Genomic DNA, 20,357 nt, shown 5'->3' with positions numbered 1-20,357 from the left:
TATCATGAAAAAACTAAATACTTTAATTCTAAACATGCTGTTTGTGTGTTCCTTGTTAGTGCTTTGTGATAAATTATTCACGGTGACACGTTATTCCTGTTTTGAAAAGCCCTTAAAATTGTCTGCATACCCCACATACTCTGCTACAGCGACAGCATTACGCCTCTCTCTACTGCAAGAAGATTTCTTCAAAAATAAATAAATAAATAAATAAAATAACAAGCAGGTGTACCAAAAAAGCTGTTCACATAACAGACGGTGGTTCGACTATCATAAGGTGAATCGCAGATCACGTTGTTAAGAGAACAGTGAGTGATTTTATGCTGCACTACGTCCACAGACGTCTGGTTTTCTTGACGTCAGGAGAAGTCTGAGCGGACCCAGCGCTGCGCCCAAGCACAACAACCACATCGCTCCCAGAGGGAAGGAGAACACATCACAGCTACAGATCGCCATTTAGGTATGTATTTTTTTCTCCCATTTATATTTCCTCTGTCAACCGTGTATATATATTTTTTCTTTAAGCAATAAAACTTGAAGCAGCTTCCATGTCGCATATCTGCAGCCTCCTGATTTAACCTAAAGATGCTGCCTTCCTTTGACTGTCATACCCTTGAGCGCTGCAGTATAGGCTACGGTGCGCACACCCACACCGCCTTTTCTTTACTGTAGCTTACATGCATGATCACTACGACAAATAAAAAAAAAAAAAAAAAAAAAAAAAAAACAGACTAATTTCATCATTGCAGACATATTGCACCGGCAAAACCTTATAATTTCCATTTATCCTCCTGGTTGTCATTCACGCCCTGCAGCCTTAGTGCAGAGCAGCTTATCAAATGTTTCTCAGTGGAATACAGTTTCCATTCGAGCAGAGCTCTTGTTGTATCTGTGTTTTTTTTTTCTTTCTTCAGAGCAAAATGAAGGTTTAAAGCTTCAGATGTTAAATATAGCACAGGTCCCCCAGCTGGTATCTGCCTCTACTGACCATGCGTTTGTTTTTGCGACGGTAGGCTACATGGTCCCTTTCTTGCGACCGTCTCTGCTGCACTGTTTGCCCTACTTTCAAGCTGTTATTTGTTGCTATTCATTGTTGCAAGGCCGGTTCTAAGCAAAGAAGTATGTGGTTACCCTGTGTAGTTTTTTTAGGGGGCTGGGAGGGAGGGGGTAGTAGTCATATCTTTATATCAGTGTGCAAGTTTATTTTTGTCTCTTGTTTCTGTTTTATGTGTCAGTCTGTTCTTAACATTCCCCTCAGCCTCATAAAAGTGTTCTCTCTAATGTATCCCATCTCATAAATGGAATGAAGAGCAAATATTTAAAGGAAAGAGAAAAAGACTGCAGCAGGCTACAGCTTCAATGTAGTGGTGTTAAAAACCCAAGCATGAGATGCAGCGACCAGAGTACTTCATCAGGAAAATCAATGGTTTATTTAATGACTGCAGGTTTTAAGCAACAGTCACATCAGTCAGACAAACTGTAATGGATCGATTGAGCTGATGCAGAGGCAGAACATCTCTTGCAGTGTAAATACTACTTAATTAAGCATGTTAAACAGTGGCAGAGTGAATTGTGGTGTAATATTTCAAGTCAAGTTTTAGCTATTACTTCCCCACTGTGTGCCGGAATGATGTGTTTAACAGAGACAACATCGGAAAGTGGTAAAAAAAAAAAAAAAAAAATCAAAACTACTGTAATATAGGTATTGGGGGAATTTTTTTTGTCTTAATTGCTTATTTTCATGAAAAACCAGAGGGCACATGTGGGGGATAAAACTCTACTCTGAGTCTATTCAAAGTTTTTAACTCTGTTCTTCTTGCCCCGTAGCTGTAGTGTGGCGAATCCGATCAGCGTTGTAGGATGCCTCTTGGAGAGGATGGAAATGGATGGAAAAAGAAGACATCAGACATCAAAGAACATTATGACTTCAAAGAAGTGCTGGGAACGTAAGTTGTATACTGTAAATTTAGCACTGATATCAGGACAAGGCTGGATTACCAACTGGGCAAAGTGGGCTACTGCAAAAGTGACCCTCAGACCCTCAGGGGCCCATGATCTCTCCAGTTTCACTGTGTGTCAGTCGGTACATAAATACCTGGGACATTTATTCAGGAAAGGTGTCATTCTCTTCAATTCTTCCAGTCCTTTTTAGTGCCATTTACCTTCATTGGACTGTTTCCATTTGGCTCCATGTGTTGGGGTGGCTGCAGAGGTTTCAGCTGTGGACACCTCAAACTCTTTGAACATTAATTGAAAATGATCTACATAACTAGACAAACACTAACAACATAATTTTGAACTGACCCTTAAATATGGGTTAGTCTAGAGGCCCTATCTTAGAGGATGCCCTTTGTGAAATCTGTTTTTATTATCAGAGATTTTGTTGTTCTTACATGGATTACACGTTTAAATCAAAATACCAGCAAGCGTGGCACCAAGTAGGGAGCTGCCCATGCTGTATGCACTGTAATGGATGGGTACGTGCCAATACCCACAGTACACAATTTACATAGTGCCGAAGAAACCAAGGGGTCACAAGGGGCCCATTACTTAGTTTTTCCCCATCTGTCCATCCTGCCAGGGCTGCAGAATTTGAGTGTAGACTCTGGAGTCTGTCTCAAGAAACTTGATTGACATTTTGGATATGACCTTCACTTATGTCTATTTTGACTCAGACTTGTCTTGTTCCTGGCCACTGTTGGATGCTGACTCAACTATTTCCCAGTCCTCTAAAAGTATTCAAAAGTACTTTTCCTCCCCTCTCTTGCCAACTTGATTTTCCTCTCAGAGGTACAAAGGCATTTTAAAGGGATTGCAGTTAAGTTTTATGGATTGACTTGTCAAAGTCAATACAAAGAAAATAGCAGCATATATAAAAAGCATTAATAACGTAAATAAATCTTGTTTTAGATGAGGCTTCAGGTTTATCAATCTCTGACTGTTGTTGACCAAGACCTTAAAAAAACATTGTATCTGGAACTACATTTGTGTATGTTTGCACATGCAAATGTGCGCATGCAGGTATGTGAGGCCACTTACATGGAGTTATGTTTGTTATTAAACAACACCTTATTTTTTCTTCCTCGGATATTACATCAGTGTTTGTCAGGATGAGTAACTGTCTTTAAAAACTAGAGTGACCTGAACAGCTGATGGCAGATTCACTATCTTAGCCATTTCACACATCGTTCTATACATTTTTATCCACGTTAAATATAATAAAATCAAGAACCTAGATCAATCATCCCAGCATCGATAATGTGAACAGTTGTACTGGTATAACAGAGGAGATGATATTTAGGCAGACTGACCTGCATAGTAGATCTAACTTGGTTTTGAGCTCTTGTTAGTGCACAAACATTTTTCTCTTTTCAATGAAAGCTGCGAAAGCACACATGTCATCCTGCCACCTTGCCTGGAACTATGTGACTAAATACAACGGTTCTTTTCTTACCACATCATGCAACCTAGTTAAAATTGGGATTCTGAACACGACTCCATCTTCTCCGAATGTGGGAAGCAGCTACACCTTTATCTGATCATGTGATGATTGACTGGGGGCATGTAAGAGACAGTTAATCAAGAGAAAACTTTTGACTGAAGATGACACAGACCTGTTACTGCAACTGCTGGCTGCAATTTGCCTGAAAAAAACCCAAGTTCAATCCACCCACATGAAACCAGGTGGCAACTTATATTTCCTGTGGCCCTGATTACATTTTATATTGCTAGACAGCCTGGGATCCGAAATAGATTATATTTACATTTACATTTTGATTTAATATGCCTCTTATAATAAATTGCAGAATTAATCTTCAACCAGCTAGGGGGAAGGTTGCCTTGCAGACAGTAATGGTGAGGGCTGGACCCGCACAGACCTGTGACTGCACGCTTCAGGGGGACAGGATTGAGCCCAGATGGTCGAGGGGCACATCTCCGCCCCCCTCTAAAACCAAGTACAAGTGACCTAGCACATGTCCACCTGTGATGACACGAGTGTGCCATATGGAGTGTGGTTGTTTTCTTTCTTCTTGGAATCACACCTGCTTCCCCAGAGAGGCTGCACAGAATCAGATATTAATGACTGCACAACTCTGGTCCACATCCAAAAAAAAGTGAACTATCAGTGGGTAGATGATGAGGCTGTCTGGGTGTGTTGAGTCCTGCAGGAGGACGCCAAATAAGACTCCGTCAGTCTGTCTCAGAGCTGTGCATGCTGTGTGCAGTGCACTTTGACTAGCAGGCTGTATATTTGAGAATTCATGACTGCTGCTAAACGCTGATAACTTCTGTTACGATTCCACTGAGACTTCACAGGAACTTAAAACAGTGACTGTAATTTAGAAGGATGATATTAAGGATTATGTAACAAGGATTTAAAGAGTCAATTGCCAGGATAGTATGTTCTCATTTCAGGAAAATAGGAGAGAAAAAGCTGTAGTAATATTCTTTCCCTCCTGTCACTATAGCTGGACCTGGCAGAGGGCAGAATTAATGTGTTGACGGAAAGCTCCTTATGCTCGGAGAGGAGATTACAGTGGAGCTTTATCCAGGAATTCAGTGTGTGAAGTTAATTGATTTATGTTGAAATATTATATTCAGATCCGGCTAATCCTCACAGTTCTACCTCTGTTTGTAGTCCACTTCAGGACAAGCTGTCCTTAAGGTAGGGTTAGCAGATGAATAAATAAAAAAAATCCCCTCACTCTTCAGTTATCATGACTATCACTCTTTGATCACACCTGTTTGCTTTGTCATTCTCATTAACACTGTTAGGCTTAAACAATGTTATATACTGAGGATGAAATGAATAAGACAGCTCTGATATAACTCTTCTTACAGATGTTCGTTGTGGCGTTGTGTCTCAGTGCCACAGATTGAAAAAGTGAAACGTTTAAAGGAGAAATAAAAGGCAGAAAGTGAATAAATATGTTTCTTTTAATAATGATAATGAATATAATCGTTGAAGGAATAGTTTGACATTTTGGGAAAGACTCATCAATGTGATTTCTTGTCAAAAGTTACATGAGAAGATTAATACCACTCGCATATCTGTACGGTAAATATGAAGCTACTGCTAGATACCAGTTAACCCTCGCTTAGACGACTATAAAAACTGGAAACAGGCAGGAACCGGTAGGCTAGTCTGTCTTCGTCCAAAGGTAATAAAATCCATATATCAGCACCTCTAAAGCTCATCTATTAAGACGTTATATCCTTTTTGGACAAAAACATTTTTGGCTCATTCAGATAATCTAAAATGTGAACTTGAGGCCATCCCTATAAACGCAAATGTCTTTTGAGTTGACTGGGGGCTGAAGTTACATCATTGGTCAGCTGGCCGAGTGTTGGAGTTTCCCCATTGGCTGTTCCAAATGAAATGGCACAAACAGTTTCTATTACGTCATCAGGTGTGTTTACAGGCAATGTTACCAACCAGCTTTGGTCACTAGAACTTTTCAGATCCCTTTAGCAACTCTACAAAAGATTTTTTGGAGGAACCTTAGTTGTTTCCTGTAGGAGAGAGTCACCAGTGATGCCCTGCGAGCGTGAAGTCAGGATTTCCCACTACAGACACACCTCTCTATGCCTCTCATTCAACTCACCACACAGCAGCTGAGATGGACGTGGATGAGACTCCAAATCTCTGAGTGATAATTTTTACAAGTAGCCAAAATCACAGAACAGCTGTTGTCTATAACTTGTGGATATGATGAATTTGTCGGATGATTTTGCGATTATAAAATCAGGATTTTAGCAGTGCAGAGCAGCAGCCTGAAAATGGCTGGTTAACAGTTAGTCTTAATGGGCCAGGTTATAGTCACTATTTCAAACTTGTTTCATTGTCTGACAACATAAAATCATGTAAATAAGAACAGCTTTATTGGGAATTTAACTGTATTGAAATACTGTATATGTGAGCACAGGGAGTGGGAGAGAAGCACAGAGATAATGCAAATGCATCGAAATGACCTCATGAATTTAATTAGCATATTACATCATCTAGCAACATGGAGCGACTTTTTGAGGGGGCTTTAGCTACTTTCCATTAAGAGGAGATATTTACAGTGGTTCCAGTTTTCAACTCTCCTGCAATTTCACATTGACCATACATGGTCCAGCCATACATTAGGTTTTGACATAGTCTTGTTGTTAAAGATAGGATAGGAGGAGAGAGTAGAGCAGCTGTTATTTTCTGTATCAACTCTTTATGCAGACATCATGTCTACCGTGTAAAATTTCATTAAATGTAACTTGAAATTACTTTGAGATGATAACTTTTGTCCAGGGTTTGGTGTTTTCATGTACTTAGAGGGTTAGTTAGGAGTAGTGATATTGATGCATGGACATTAGTTCAGTTTGCGAGCCCTGTGGACAGAGATATCCCAGAGCTGGCAACTTGTCTGACAGAAATGAAGAGCACGGGGCCAGTTAACAAAACAATTTCAGACTGCAGCACAGCAGTTAATGTTAAAACCATCCACAGCAGAGTACTTCTTAAGTGTATTGCTGATGCTCAAATCTCCTTTCAGATCTCTCCATCACAAAAAACTAAAACTCAACAGTTTTGTGATAGGATGAAAGTAACATGAACACCCAAAATAGCGAGCCCTAAGCAAGAAAACCTGCAAAGAGTTTCAGAATCTGGTGTTGATGCTCAGCAGGAGCAGCAGCCATTTTCTATGGTCCTAGTGCTTTTTGATTCATTATTAAATTGCATGTTTTTTAACTGAGGATATTCAAACATACAGTAGATATTTGGCACATGATATATTTTTGAATGTAGCACTCAGAAACAGAGGATAACTAAAAATGATTTTTTTTTCATAGCGGCTTAAAAAAGAAAAAAAGATACAAAATGGGGCAGGGCAGATTTAAGAGCTACTGGAGTCCAGGTGGATCATGTGTAGGAGCATAAACATTGTGACTGTGTAGTACTAAACACTGTTGGAAAGCACTTGTGCTGGTTGGTTTGTTTATAGAGCAGAGCAGTGGAGCTAAGAGGTTTGACCTACACGTGACTTTAGTAGAGTAGATGGAGGACATACATTTGTATGACTGTTTGTGAATGGTCCAGAGGAGAGCTATTTTTTTTATGAATAAAATATGTTAATTTTCATAATATAAGAATGGATCTGGAGATTGGTTTGGTTGGAATGGGATTATATTATATGTCCGCACATATGCCACTGTTTTCTGTTCAACTCAGACACACACACACACACACACACACACACCAACCAGCACACACACAAAATGGATTAGGCTAAAAAGAGAAAGCTTTTTTTGGAACTTGGAAGCATGTGAGGCTTGAAGGGAGCACTTGCATCAGGTGAGATCGATACACTGATGGATGGTCCTAGCTGTCTGCAATAGGTCCAAGGGGCCTGACTCTACCTGATTGATAGTGCATCTCGCTAATGCAAAAAAAAAAATAACATTATGAAGTGTGGCAAACATCCATCATTGTGAGGCAGATGCAGTGAGCTTTAATTACATCACTCTCTTGATCGTGTGTAGAGCTGGGTGCAGCAGCTGTTCAGAAGTCCAAACCTAGCCTAGTTATAATCTCAGCAACACTGTCCCCTACAATTTTGGTCTTATACAGAAAAAGTTCACAGTGAATTCAGACATGATTTTATTTTCATTTAACCAAAATAACAAATGTTTCCCTCACCTTAACCAAAGTGCTTTTGTTGCCTAGGCCTATAAACACAGAGGGGACTGTGGATACAAACCCTGGTCTCTGGTGCGACAGTCTTTGCACCTTGTACACCCATCTTCCAACCCCGATCACCTTCTGGTGACTCTGCTGCTGTTAATAAATGTAGCATTTAATCATTACAAAACATAACCATAAGCAACTGAAATAAGTGACAAAACTATTGCTAGCTTGCTAACATAGAGCCATTTTAGATTGAAGATTTTCCGGGAAGGGGGGACAGAGTCTCTCAACATATTAGGTCACACCTTACTAATAAGAGGCCTGGATCAGGCCCTACACAGTCTCTTCATTTGTTTGCATCAGCATGTTGATCTGCATGTGATATTATATTTCCATTTTTGACTGTACATCTGATGCATTGATAACACTACATACCTCAAATTACCAAGACTTATGCTAATAACATTTTGCTAAATGGCCAAATAACATTAGCTAGGTTAGCACAATCTTTCTAAACTCCATACTAGGTCTAAAAAACACATACTGATAAGAGATCTTGTTTAATATAGATAAAATAAAGTGATACCTATTGGCAGTTGAGTTTAATATATAATTTGCCCTCTTAAAACGGTAGAGTGAATTTCAATTAATTGCTTTTGATTGGACGGTGCTAGCAACAGATTTGCACATTACCAGTTAGTCTCAACTAGTTAGGATATTTCCTAAGTTTTCGTGGTGCATCTATGTATCTTATGGATTTTCAGTTTATCTGTTAGTATCTGTATAGATGCTGTGGCAGTGTTGTTCATGTGCACAAAAACAGCCGAGCTGACAGATGCGTCAGACATGAGTCTTGAGACCAATGACTCATGAGAAACTTATTTATTTAAATTTGTTAGCAGCAAGTTAACATGTGTGCCAGAATTCTTTTCTGGCATAAAATAGATAAAAAAATGATGTGTCAAAGATTTCAGTGGCTTGTTGCTGATTGCTTGTGGAATGAAAGAGACTGAAGAGACTGCAGTCTATAAGGCTGGACAGTAACATAAACCAATTTTACTCATGTCTAATGCAGAGATGTACACATTAGTGCTTCACAAAATCTTATTAGTTCAGAGTAACAGCTACAGTAGCTTCCTCTTTTCCTCCATCCTGTGTTCCTCTCCCAAACCCGCTGAGAGCCCACCCCTACTACGTCTCCAAGGAGAAATGAGCAACTGGATGGTTAATTACAATGTGTCTCACGGCAACAGTAGAAAAGTGTGTGTGCATGCATGTGTGTGTGTGTGTGTGTGTGTGTATGTGTGTGTGTGTGTGTGTGTGTGTGTGTGTGTGTGTGTGTGTGTGTGTGTGTTTGTGTGTATGTGTGTGTGTACATCCTCTTCTAGCTCTTTCACTTGCTCTCAGTCATTCTGTCAGTCAAAAATACTGGGTGAAATGATGCAGACATGTAGTTCTACATAGCTTTTCAACTGTCAGTCCAGCTCACATGCAGTCACACGATCGTATACGAACAAACTATATTTCATTTCTGGGATTTTTTTTTCTTTCAGAAGTTGTATTACATAATAAAGGTTTGATTAACAAACGGATCTATGACCGTGGATCAGGTCACATACAGTATAAACTGTCGATAATATTTGCTGTAGTACTAGCATACCATAAATTGCTCTAACAATATTGTAGAGTAATCACCATCCTCTGGGGACCATGAATATCTGTTCATTGCATCTGTTCATGGCAATCCATCCAATAGTTGTGGAGACATTTAAGTCTGGACCAAAGTGGTGGGCTGACTGACATCGCCATTTCTCGATAGCCGCAGGCATCGCTTGAAAACAACAGATAGCTGGATTTTGAGGATTTCATCGCTGTCACTGCACCGTATTTCAGGGCTCAAGTAAACCTGATGCAATTTTTCTTGCCTTAAATTGGTCCATTTTGAAAGCTAACAAGCAAAGCTTCCTCTCCATCTAAGAAATACTACATGTGTTGGTAATCTAATCTTACAAACAACAGAAATGCTGTTTTCAGTGAGGAAGTATTTTCCACATTTTCATGATATATTGACACATCAGTCCTCACCTTCAGATTTCTGAGTCCTATAGCGTCAGCCCCCTGACTGTCCTATTTCAAACAGCCAATAAGACTAAATAGATTGTTCCTGACCGATAATAGAAGTTTAACACTCTCGACCCTCTGATGAAACCCTGGCCATAGAGGCTGCAGACTTAAACACATTAAAATGCTTTTATGGGTTGAAGGGAATTGGAGCTTTATGTGATTTTGCTTTGAGATTATTTTAAGGACTCTGTAAAAAAAAAAAAAAAATGAAACCGGAGATGTGTGTGAGAATCGGCTCTCCTCTTGTGCATCAGCTTCACTATGCAAACGTTTCTGCTACGCTGGTTCGTTGAGCACAAGATGGCCACGGTACAAAGCCATCTCAACGATTTACCACACATTCACACTGAGCATTTATTATGACATGATGGGAAAAAAAAAAATCACAGCGGGGGAGGTTTACTGAGAAGCGGTCAGGTTGCACAATAACTCTTCAGATTAGCTGTTAATAACCATTAAAAGCAGAATAAACAGGGTCGCTATTGGCAACAGCAACTCTGAAGTCTGCATCCTTGTACTCAAGGTTGCAGACTTAAGTGTTAAGTTAAAGATGGTCCATGGTGTGACAAATAGAGAAGGAGACAAAATATATGCTACTTTGAACATCCATTGTGTATTGCATGACGGTGCTGTTTCACACACATGTAAAGGATCCCTGTGGTTGCTGACAATGTTCGTGCGTTCAGGCCTCCTCCTGAGCTCCCTCCCACGCTCCTGTGGGGAGACTGTGTAAATACACACTATTCTCGCTCTCATCATCACCAGACCATAATCCATAATGCAGTCTAGTCTCCCTCAGAAACAGCTACACTACATTTACTGCATCCATTATTGAATGGATTAAAAATAGTTTTGTTTTTTTTTCAAAGCAACTGCTATTCCTATATATGTCTCTATGTGACTGTTTCTTCACCTCCCATAGCCTTTCTCAGTTCCCTAAACCTCTCAGTAATGTCACCATTTTTAATTATTCATCCACACACACACACGCACCTATGCCCCACAAACACACACCCAGATGGTTGATTGCAATGTATTAGGAGATCTTTTTTAAAAGTACCAGTGTTAGGGTTTGGGTCAGTTGACAATCAATTTTATGAGGCCACAAAAATATCTAAAAACTCAATCGCACTTAAAAGATTTCAAGAAGGATTTCTTGTTATTATCTTCTATTGTGTAACAGTCTCAGCCATCATCGCCTGCAGCCGAGGAAGAATGAGTCCTACTTTCCTTTAGCTTTCTGATCTTGTCCATTTCACCCTACACTCCCACACAGTTCTCATTCTTTCTCTAATGTGTGCGTGTGTTTGTGTGTGTGTGTGTGTGTGTGTGCGTGCGTGCGTGTGTGTGTGTGTGTGTGTGTGTGTGTGTGTGTGTGTGTGTGTGTGTGTGTGTGTGCGTGCGTGTGTGTTTCCACTGCCTCTCTTTTAGGGGAGCTTTCTCCGAGGTGGTTCTAGCCGAGGAGAAGAGGACCCAGAGGCTGGTGGCCATCAAGTGCATCCCCAAGAAAGCGTTGGAAGGCAAAGAGAACAACATCGAAAATGAGATCGCAGTACTACACAGGTGATGCCACCGAAGTTCCTCGCGATGCCTCAGCTGTCACTTTACATCCAGCAGGAGGAATTAGTCAGTGGACACCTCTTACAACAATGCATGTACAGTTGCACAATATACATGCAAGGGGTCAATTGTATGGGTGACTAAATACATGGTGTCAGTAGAAACAGTAGGATTGTGCACCGGAAATGTCAGGAGTAAAGAAGATAGACCTATTTTTAGTGTCCCTGTTGCCAGGGCAACAGCACACAGAGACGGAGATGGTGTGGAGTTCCCCGCAGCAGTGTATTGAAGAAAGAGAAAGAGACATAGAGGGTGGAGAAGTGGTGAGGGAGGTAGGGTATGATAGAAGGAGAAAGATGTGGAAGAATGGAGTTTGGCCATACACTCAAAGTCACCATTAAAGAGATAAGCGAGTGACGAGAGCGATAGACATGGAGAAAGCTGAAAAAGAATCAGAGAAAAACAGAGAGGGATACTGTCATTCCAATAAAAGTCACATTAGCCCCTTTCAGCTGCTGCTGTGTTAAAGCGATGGTGAGTTCACACGCTCTGAGCACCACTCGAGATCCACAAGAGACGCTTGACTGCCTGTTGGCTGGTTTATGACAATAAATGATCCAAATCAGGTTTCTGTGTGCAAGAATGGCATTTTTTCACAGTCATTCTGTCAAGCCATCGCTATAATATCCAAAGCTGTTCTTTGTCAATGCTTCCAGCCGCAGAAGCCAGTAACTGTCATTCTCAACAAGAGGCAGTATCCATCGGACGCTTTGCTCTGTTTGTTCTTACAAATTTTGTCATTTTGTATTTTTGGGGAACAGGGTGAACTGACGGGCTTTCCAATAAAAAAAAAAAAAAAAAAGAGAGAGATAGAGAGAGAGAGAGAGAGAGAGAGAGATAAAGACAGAACAGACTCTGTAAATCTGAATTATGCTGCAAGAATGCCATCTGGTGACCGTTTGACAGTAAGCATTAGAGAAATGTGGCACATTTTCATATTTTGACTGGTGATTTTTGTCTACTTCTTTTCCTCAGAATCAAGCACCCCAACATTGTTTCACTGGAGGACATCTTTGAAAGTACATCTCACCTATACCTTGTCATGCAGCTGTGAGTTGTCCTTCCTCTTTGTCTTACAGAAGGACCGATTATATGACAGAAAGCATGCAGTTAACATGCAATTGTGAATTAATGTAAATTTGAGTTGAAACATTTGATTTAATTAATCATTTTGACAGAAAATGTATCAATTTATCAAGCAAAACTGCCACAGTATTTGCTGATTTTCTCTATTTACATCACTGTATGTTGAATATCGTTGGGTTTTGGACTGCTTGTCGGAAAAAAACAAGACATTTCCGCATGTTGCCATGGAATCTGAGAACTTCTTACGACCATTTTCCAGGCCATTTTCCACTTTTTTATGTCATTTTATTTACCTACAATTTAATATTGGTAACTTTAGAAAATAAAGATATGTGGGTTAAAACATTATTTGGCTGAAAACATGAATATGAAATCATTCATTAATTGAAAAAAAGACTGATTTAACTAAAGGTAAGGGACTCTTTTCCCATGATTTTCACCTGCCAGGGTATCTGGAGGTGAGCTCTTCGACAGGATCGTGGAAAAAGGTTTCTACACAGAGAGGGATGCCAGCCAGCTCATCCACCAGATCTTAGATGCAGTCAAATATCTCCACGACATGGGGATCGTCCACAGAGACTTGAAGGTATCGTATTTCATGAAAGACAGAAATGTAACAGCTCGATCTGTCTTACAGTTCGGCCCTTTTCCTCACATTTTCACACCCTCCTCTTTGATCATGTCTTCTTGTGCTTGCAGCCAGAGAATTTGCTGTATTACAGCATGGACGAAGACTCCAAGATCATGATCAGTGACTTTGGACTGTCAAAAATTGAGGGAGCAGGCAGTGTCATGTCCACAGCCTGTGGTACTCCAGGTTATGTGGGTAAGGCGTTTATTCCTCTGGTCGGTCAGGCTCTCCTCACCTCCCCTCTCTCTTTCATGTGAGCTCGGTACTTGCCGTTTCAACTGATATCCCCTCTTCATTCGCTGCGCTTTGAGAGGCTCTTTCATCCACGACTGAGTCAGTTGCAAGTGTTTCAGAAGTGCTCTCTACCTGTTTAACGTGACCTACCACATCGCATGGTATTACTGAAAGGTCAAGATAACTTGCTGCTGCTCATACATTTTCCATTCTGTGAATGTGTGTGCCGTGTGTGTTTCACAGCTCCTGAGGTGCTCGCTCAGAAGCCGTACAGCAAAGCAGTGGATTGCTGGTCCATAGGAGTTATTTCATATATCCTGTAAGTCAGAACTCATTTATTCTTGGGAAGTATGAAAAGTGCTACTTTTATAGTTTTGAATGTGCTCCAACACCTCTCCCTCAGGTTATGTGGATATCCTCCGTTTTACGATGAAAATGATGCCAAGTTATTTGAGCAGATTCTGAAAGCAGAGTATGAATTTGACTCTCCGTACTGGGATGACATCTCAGATTCAGGTACTATCAGTTACTACAAATATCTTCAGGAGATCCAACACTGAAATCTAAGAAGTCCGAGGGTCCTATTACGTGATTTTTTTTTTGTTCACAGCCAAAGACTTCATCTGTCACCTGATGGAAAAAGACCCTTTGAAGAGATATACATGTGACCAGGCCCTCCAGCATCCATGGTAAGAAAGTCAAGAAATGTGCAGTGCTGAAACTATTTCTCAATTACTTGATCAAAAGACCTGACAAACGATTTCAGTTTTAATTGAACTGAAATTAAGCACCAGCAATTTCAGTAAGAGATTAATCTATTAAGACTTTTATCAGGCAAATTACTGAAGTTTTTCTAGCTTCATATGAGAATTTGCTGCTTTTATATGTTTTGTATCATTGTAAAATGATCAAGATCACCTTGACAATGGACTAAAAAAAACAAAAAAAAAACCAAAACATTATTTTGAAGAAATAATCGATAGTAGAGCTGCAGCAAAAAAAAATTTCATTATCGATTAATGTGTTCATTATTTCCTTAATTAAATGATTCATCTTTCTGCCTATAAAATGTTTTCTGACCAACAGTGCAAAACTCAAAGCTATTCCGTTTACAATCACACACACATATGAAAAAAAAGAAAAGTATCAAATCTTCGCATTTGATAAGCTGGAACTAATGTGAAAAATGACTGGAACAATTAATTGATTAATTGATAAATAGTTGATCATTAATGATTAATACTGTAAATTATCTAACATTTGGTGACTTTACAGGATCTGTGGAGACACAGCTCTGGACAAGAATATCCATGAATCTGTCAGTGCTCAAATCAAGAAGAACTTTGCCAAAAGTAAATGGAAGGTCAGTGCCTTGGCTGAATCACAGCACAACCTGCTGAGAGAGCAGTATTAAGATTGGCAGGAGTTAGAGCACATCTTCTTTGCCTTTGATGTTTCTGTGTCTCACTGGCTGTCAGACGCAGAAGGTTCTTTTTTTTCTTCCTCTCTGTCTGTGTCCATGTAGCAAGCATTTAATGCCACAGCGGTGGTACGCCACATGAGGAAGTTGCAGCTGGGCACAAGCCTCGAGGGACCCAGTCAAATAACTCCTACCAGTCCCTGCCATGGACATCTGCTCCCAGAGGAAGAAGAGGAGGAGGAGGAGGAGGATGATGATTTGGGGAATGGGGAGGAGGAGAGCCGTAAGTTAACAGTTCACAGTGAATGAACACACGCTTGCTTTGAATCAATTTCAGACGTGTGGCTCTACTCAGTAGCCAGGAACGTCCCACGACAGCACGTGGTTAAAGTAGGGCTAAACGGTATACAGAAAAAAAAAATCATATTGCGATTATTTTGCAGCGATTGTGATGTGAGTCACAATTTCAGTTGGAATGGTCATTTTTTACATTTCATTTTGATGTGATTTTTGTTGGGTCTTGTTCCAAAAATGCATCTGTAGCATCACAATGCTTTATTTATGGTCTGTTGTGACACATTTTACCTTTATTCAAAAAATTACAGCTCTTGGGATTTGGATATTGCACTTGGCAATTACGATCATATTTGAATTAATTGTACAGCCCCAAATGAAAGTAATGGACATTTAGGATGGATGGATGGATGGATGGATGGATGGATGGATGGATGGATGGATGGATGGATGGATGGATGGATGGGAATACACTTATGCTACCTTCTCATCATATCAGAGTTACCATAACTACCAGTTTCCGACAGGTAAGTAGCGTTCACATCAACAATGAAGTCATAATCACATTGGAGAAACTTGAATCTTGAAAGCTTTGATACATATCCAATAGAGGGGTGAGGGATAGAAAGGGGGATGAAGCAGTGAGGTCAGTGGATGAAAGAAAGGGGTAAGAGGGTGAGTCGAGAAAAGAGAAGAGAGGATGGGTTAACGAGGTATAAGTTGAGCAGAGGTGTGGCCCTGCTCCTGAACCAAAACAATCAGGTATTTTTAAACCAGGGTCTTATTCTCATAATTGTAGCATTTGTTCCTGCTAACTTTATACCCGCCACTTCTGTGATAGAGATTCAGGAGGCCTCCAGCAAAACACTGAATATCAGGGCAAAAGCCTCTTTTCAAATAAACAGATATTTTACATAAAAACATTTCACCTTTTTCACGCTTGGCTCTGAGTCTGACCAAACGTAAACACATAAATGAGCATCCAGGATTAGCTATTTTTGCTAACATCTATTACTTACTGTTACATGTATAGATTTTATTTGAACAGACGTAAACAGATATCACAGAAATGGATTTGTAGTTGTAATCGCCTCTCTTACCATATATGGAGGCTGTTTGATCCAGCCAGATTGTCATAGCTATACAACCATTATCACTGTCTTTGGACACCAATAGATTTTCCTCACAACTCAAATAGATAGAGACAAATAGATAAAATGGACAACCTTGTAAAATGCCTTATGTAAAATGACATCCTCCTCATCATAGCTTGCTATATAATCAACCATTGCACTAATTTTTCTTTAATATCCTAAGAAGAAGAAGAAGATGATAGGAATAGTGAGTTGTTTGGTGACTGGATGTTCCAGAAGTAGATCCCTATGCAGTTAGAAACATTATCTAATCCATGTGGCTGTTTACTTATGGTCTCAAAGACGAGCATTTGAGATGACTTCTGAAAAATTGACATTTATTTGGAAAGCTTTAGGAGGCTCTCGCAATATGCCCAATTTCCTGTGGGCGGCTGTACTCAGATGTGATTGCAAAGGTAATATGACCCACAGGCAGAATAGCCAAATGTATGAGAATAAGTCCTTAGTTGAGAACTACCAGAATTTCCCTTTAAATTCATATGCTCCCTGTTTTGCTCTAACATCCAGTGTCCCACTATGAGGACGGCCGCCGCGGAAGCAATGAGGGCAGCACAGATCGGGACAGCCTGAGGAGCTGCACCTACTGCTGCAGGCCAGCCAGTCGTGTCTGAGCACAACCTCCCGTTGTCATGGTGACATTGTGTTGTCCCTGGAGCGCCCAGAGCCCACCCGCCCAGTCTGGCCAGGAATGCAGAGTAGTTATCAGGCAGTGTCCACCAGAGTACATCCACAGCGAGCAGCTCACTGTTACGGTGTGGAGAAACATACTGTCCAAGTGTTTGTCCAAAGCCACATCCTGACTCAAATATACACAAGTTTTAGCATCGTTGCAGAACAATATGCAAGGCGACTCCAAATGGACAGCGACTTTATGATTTAAAAAAAGAAAAAGGGCCTATCTGCATGATTATCCTGAAATAAACCCCCTTAGCAGCCCTAACATGTAGTCGTCCTTTGTGCAGCTGTTGCAGACAGTGGCCACTTGGCAAGCGCGTACATCACAACAATTTCTCCTGGATGTTACCTTCAGGAATGATCAAAGCCTCTGGAGTCTTAATCAAAGACGAGACAGTGGCCTAAAGGCAGTCTCCTTCATTATTTTTGTTCTCACATTATCTGTCACATCTACCTCTAATCACAGTTACTTGTGTGTCTACATCCATCCGGCCCACACACTCTACATTACTGGCAGCTTTCTCCAAAAATCTGGCCAGACAGGGCACAAAGAAGAGGGGAACACTTTTTAAAGGGGAAACAGTGCTGAAAGCTACTCCTGCATGTCTTTATACTCTTTACCCATCAATGTGACTCAGTCACTGACCAAGTAGCTGTTTAGTTGAATAGAGTTAATCGCAAGGCGTCTACCGATTCCACCTGCCCATTTGTTCTGTTTGATCACTCTTGTCTTTTTTCTCACATTAAGTGTCATTATTAAGTGTTTCTGTATTTACTCCTTTTGTTTAAAGCCTTTTTGGAAAGGAGATACGTGAAAGTGGAGGGTACCTCTGGGGGTTATGGACTCTATATTCTGGCTCAGACTGGGTTTGTGAAGAGTGGTTCTGACCTGGAGTGTCTGCATGCTTCTGTCGGGGAAAACATAGAAATGTATGAATATCAAAAGGAGACTTTTTTTTGTTTTATTTTGTTTTATGGCTGTTCTGTTACCAGAGGCTCAAACTGAGATCCCTGTAAGTTTGTCAAACACAAGAATCTGACCTTCCTCCCTGGACGAGGAGAGTTACTTTGAAGATGCAATTATGCTGAGCATCCACAATGCATGGGAAGAAAATGATCATATTCATGTCACGCTCATCCTCCGTGTTCTGTTTCTGACAATCCGCCGGCTGTCAGTCTCTCGGTCTGACTCAGGCCCGTCTAACCCTGAGTCAGAGGGATCTCAGTCTGGGCGCTCCGCCTGCTCTGTGCTGTGCACCTCTAGTGGAAGAAGTTTTGGTCTACTGTTTGCATGACCTGGTTAAATATGTTTACATGAATGATGATCAATTAGTATAAACACACATGATTATTATTACTCTGTTGTATTGAAAAATGATGTAATACTGTAATTTTGAGCTATATAATGTGAAGTGAGTAACACCAGAAGTAATGTCCTTGACAAAGTACAACACAGCACAGTGGACTTATCATTTGCATTGACTCTGATGGTCAAGTCTCTACCTGAGTGACATTTCTCCTGTACTATGATTATTTCCATCTCAGATTATTCTTTCTGTCTTTTCTTTTTTTTCCATTGCTCATGTAGAATTTCTGAAACTATTTATTCCTGTCTGATACCAAGACACAAGTAGAGAAAAAACAAACAAACACATATCCCAATTTTAAACAGGTGCCAGTCACAGTACAAAAGAGAGAAACAAAATCATTGTGCTGGAAACATCTCCTGTCTGCCAGTGTGCGAGCTCTACATTTGTCCTCCTGAGTAAAAGGACTGCAGTACTAAAGCCATACAAGTGGGAATGTTTTACTGTAGACTCAGATATGTCATCTTCTTTTAAAAATGTGACTCAGACGAAGGATTCTGCAAGAGATTTAACACCGAAAGGACAGATGGAGCAACTAATAGCTAAAAGTACTTTAATTCTGATATCATATCATACCATACCATTATTAATTTAAGGTATGTCATGACATAATACTGTATTATTAGTTAACTGTAGAGAACCAGTCCGTAACATTTTGTTGAATTTGATAGAATTTTGTTGCCCACATTAAACCAACTCCCTCGATCTGTCATTGATACATACAGGTCCATAGTACAGTAACAGAGGGCAATCACTCTGGATTTACATGACTGTAATTGTGGAAAATATGCAAACTGTGTGTGAAGGGCTTCATGTTAACTGTTAGCTAGCCAATGTTGATGACTTTGATAAACTGGCTATTATTTGTTTGGTAATGACCTTCTGTTGAACCTTACCTGGGATTTGTTTCCACTTGGCTGTATTTTGGGGTTTTTTTTTAATTTGTTTTGTTTTTTTAAAGAAAAAAAAGCTTATTTTACCCATTACAAACACATCTAAATGCATAAAGAAACACGTGTATATTATATATATAAATATAAGTATATATTGTATATCCTTTTTTGTAAAAGCTGTTTTGAGCTACAAATGTATGGATGCAATGCATCATGGGTTATTGAATAAGATGTTAGAAAATACAATGATTTGTACCCACAGAGATATGATTGCAGGAAATGAAATAAAACTTCCTTGTCTATGCATTGTGTGTTCCGTCGTTACACAATTACTTCATGTCAGTTACACAGACAACACTGCGGTTTGTACAGAATCGATTCAAACACATGACCTACAAAATGCAATGCATACAAAAAATTTACTTATAACTTATTTTACATCTTTACTCCTTCAGTTATTTAACTCCTTCTTCCATTGTCATGCCGAGTGATGAATATGCAAAACCTATGAGTCTAAGATATAATGGACACAATGAACATGTGATATAATGTAACCCAAACAGCACTGCTGTAAATTATTGTTGAAAACGACCACAGTGGATCACTGTGATGGATTGTAACAGAATTACCAATCTTGACACCTATTTTTGTTACAACATGCTGGAGTAGATTTCAAAGATTTAATGTTTAAAGTATATTTTTTGGGGGGGCTTTTTATGCCTTTATTAGATAGCACAGTAGAGAGAGACAGGAAATGGGGAGGCAGAGAGAGAGGGAATGACATGCAGTAAAGGGCCATCCGATGCGGGATTCAAACCGGGCCCGACTGCAGTGAGGACTGTAGCCTCTACATATGGGGCGCCTGCTCAACCCACTGCGTCACTTGACGCCCCAAGATTTAATGTTTAGATGACAAATCTACATTTAAATCCAGACCATAATAATATGTGCTGCTCTTACTGAGCAGACACGGATTCACAACAAGGCCACGCTGAACTGAATATTAAGCCAGAAGAACAGAAGAACATTTACTCTAATGATATAGAATTTCTTTAAGGAATAGCATCATATGATACACAACATGGACATCTACTGTAATGATATCGTACAGTATTTTATTTGATCTACTCTTGTCACTCTTCTTCTTTCTTCTTTCACTCTCTTAGCTCCACTCATCTATCCCTGGAAATGTT

At 40.0% G+C, this 20,357-nt stretch overlaps 1 protein-coding gene across 1 annotated transcript; it reads left to right on the top strand.

The window, feature by feature from the left end:
* The first annotated feature begins 267 nt into the window (after positions 1-267).
* camk1a (calcium/calmodulin-dependent protein kinase Ia) lies at positions 268-19,468 on the top strand. The gene is made up of 12 exons (XM_056363956.1): positions 268-460; positions 1,828-1,946; positions 11,222-11,353; positions 12,386-12,460; positions 12,944-13,082; positions 13,196-13,322; positions 13,605-13,680; positions 13,765-13,877; positions 13,972-14,050; positions 14,637-14,724; positions 14,887-15,064; positions 16,737-19,468. Exons 2-12 carry the CDS (start codon positions 1,861-1,863, stop codon positions 16,838-16,840), a joined length of 1,197 nt encoding a protein of 398 aa, XP_056219931.1. The 5' UTR covers positions 268-460; positions 1,828-1,860; the 3' UTR covers positions 16,841-19,468.
* Positions 19,469-20,357: the final 889 nt, after the last annotated feature.

This window comes from Seriola aureovittata, chromosome 2 (assembly GCF_021018895.1).
Source record: "Seriola aureovittata isolate HTS-2021-v1 ecotype China chromosome 2, ASM2101889v1, whole genome shotgun sequence".
NCBI classification, from domain to species: Eukaryota; Metazoa; Chordata; class Actinopteri; order Carangiformes; family Carangidae; genus Seriola; species Seriola aureovittata.
Note: the sequence above shows the minus strand (reverse complement) of the source record. Positions and strands in the feature narration are given on the sequence as shown.

Excerpts from the sequence above, each read along its gene's own strand:
- camk1a (XM_056363956.1), top strand. The coding sequence starts at position 1,861 with ATGCCTCTTGGAGAGGATGGAAATGGATGGAAAAAGAAGACATCAGAC. Across the intron at positions 11,354-12,385 it reads GAGATCGCAGTACTACACAG|AATCAAGCACCCCAACATTG; the intron begins GTGATGCCACCG and ends TCTTTTCCTCAG. Across the intron at positions 13,878-13,971 it reads GGATGACATCTCAGATTCAG|CCAAAGACTTCATCTGTCAC; the intron begins GTACTATCAGTT and ends TTTTGTTCACAG.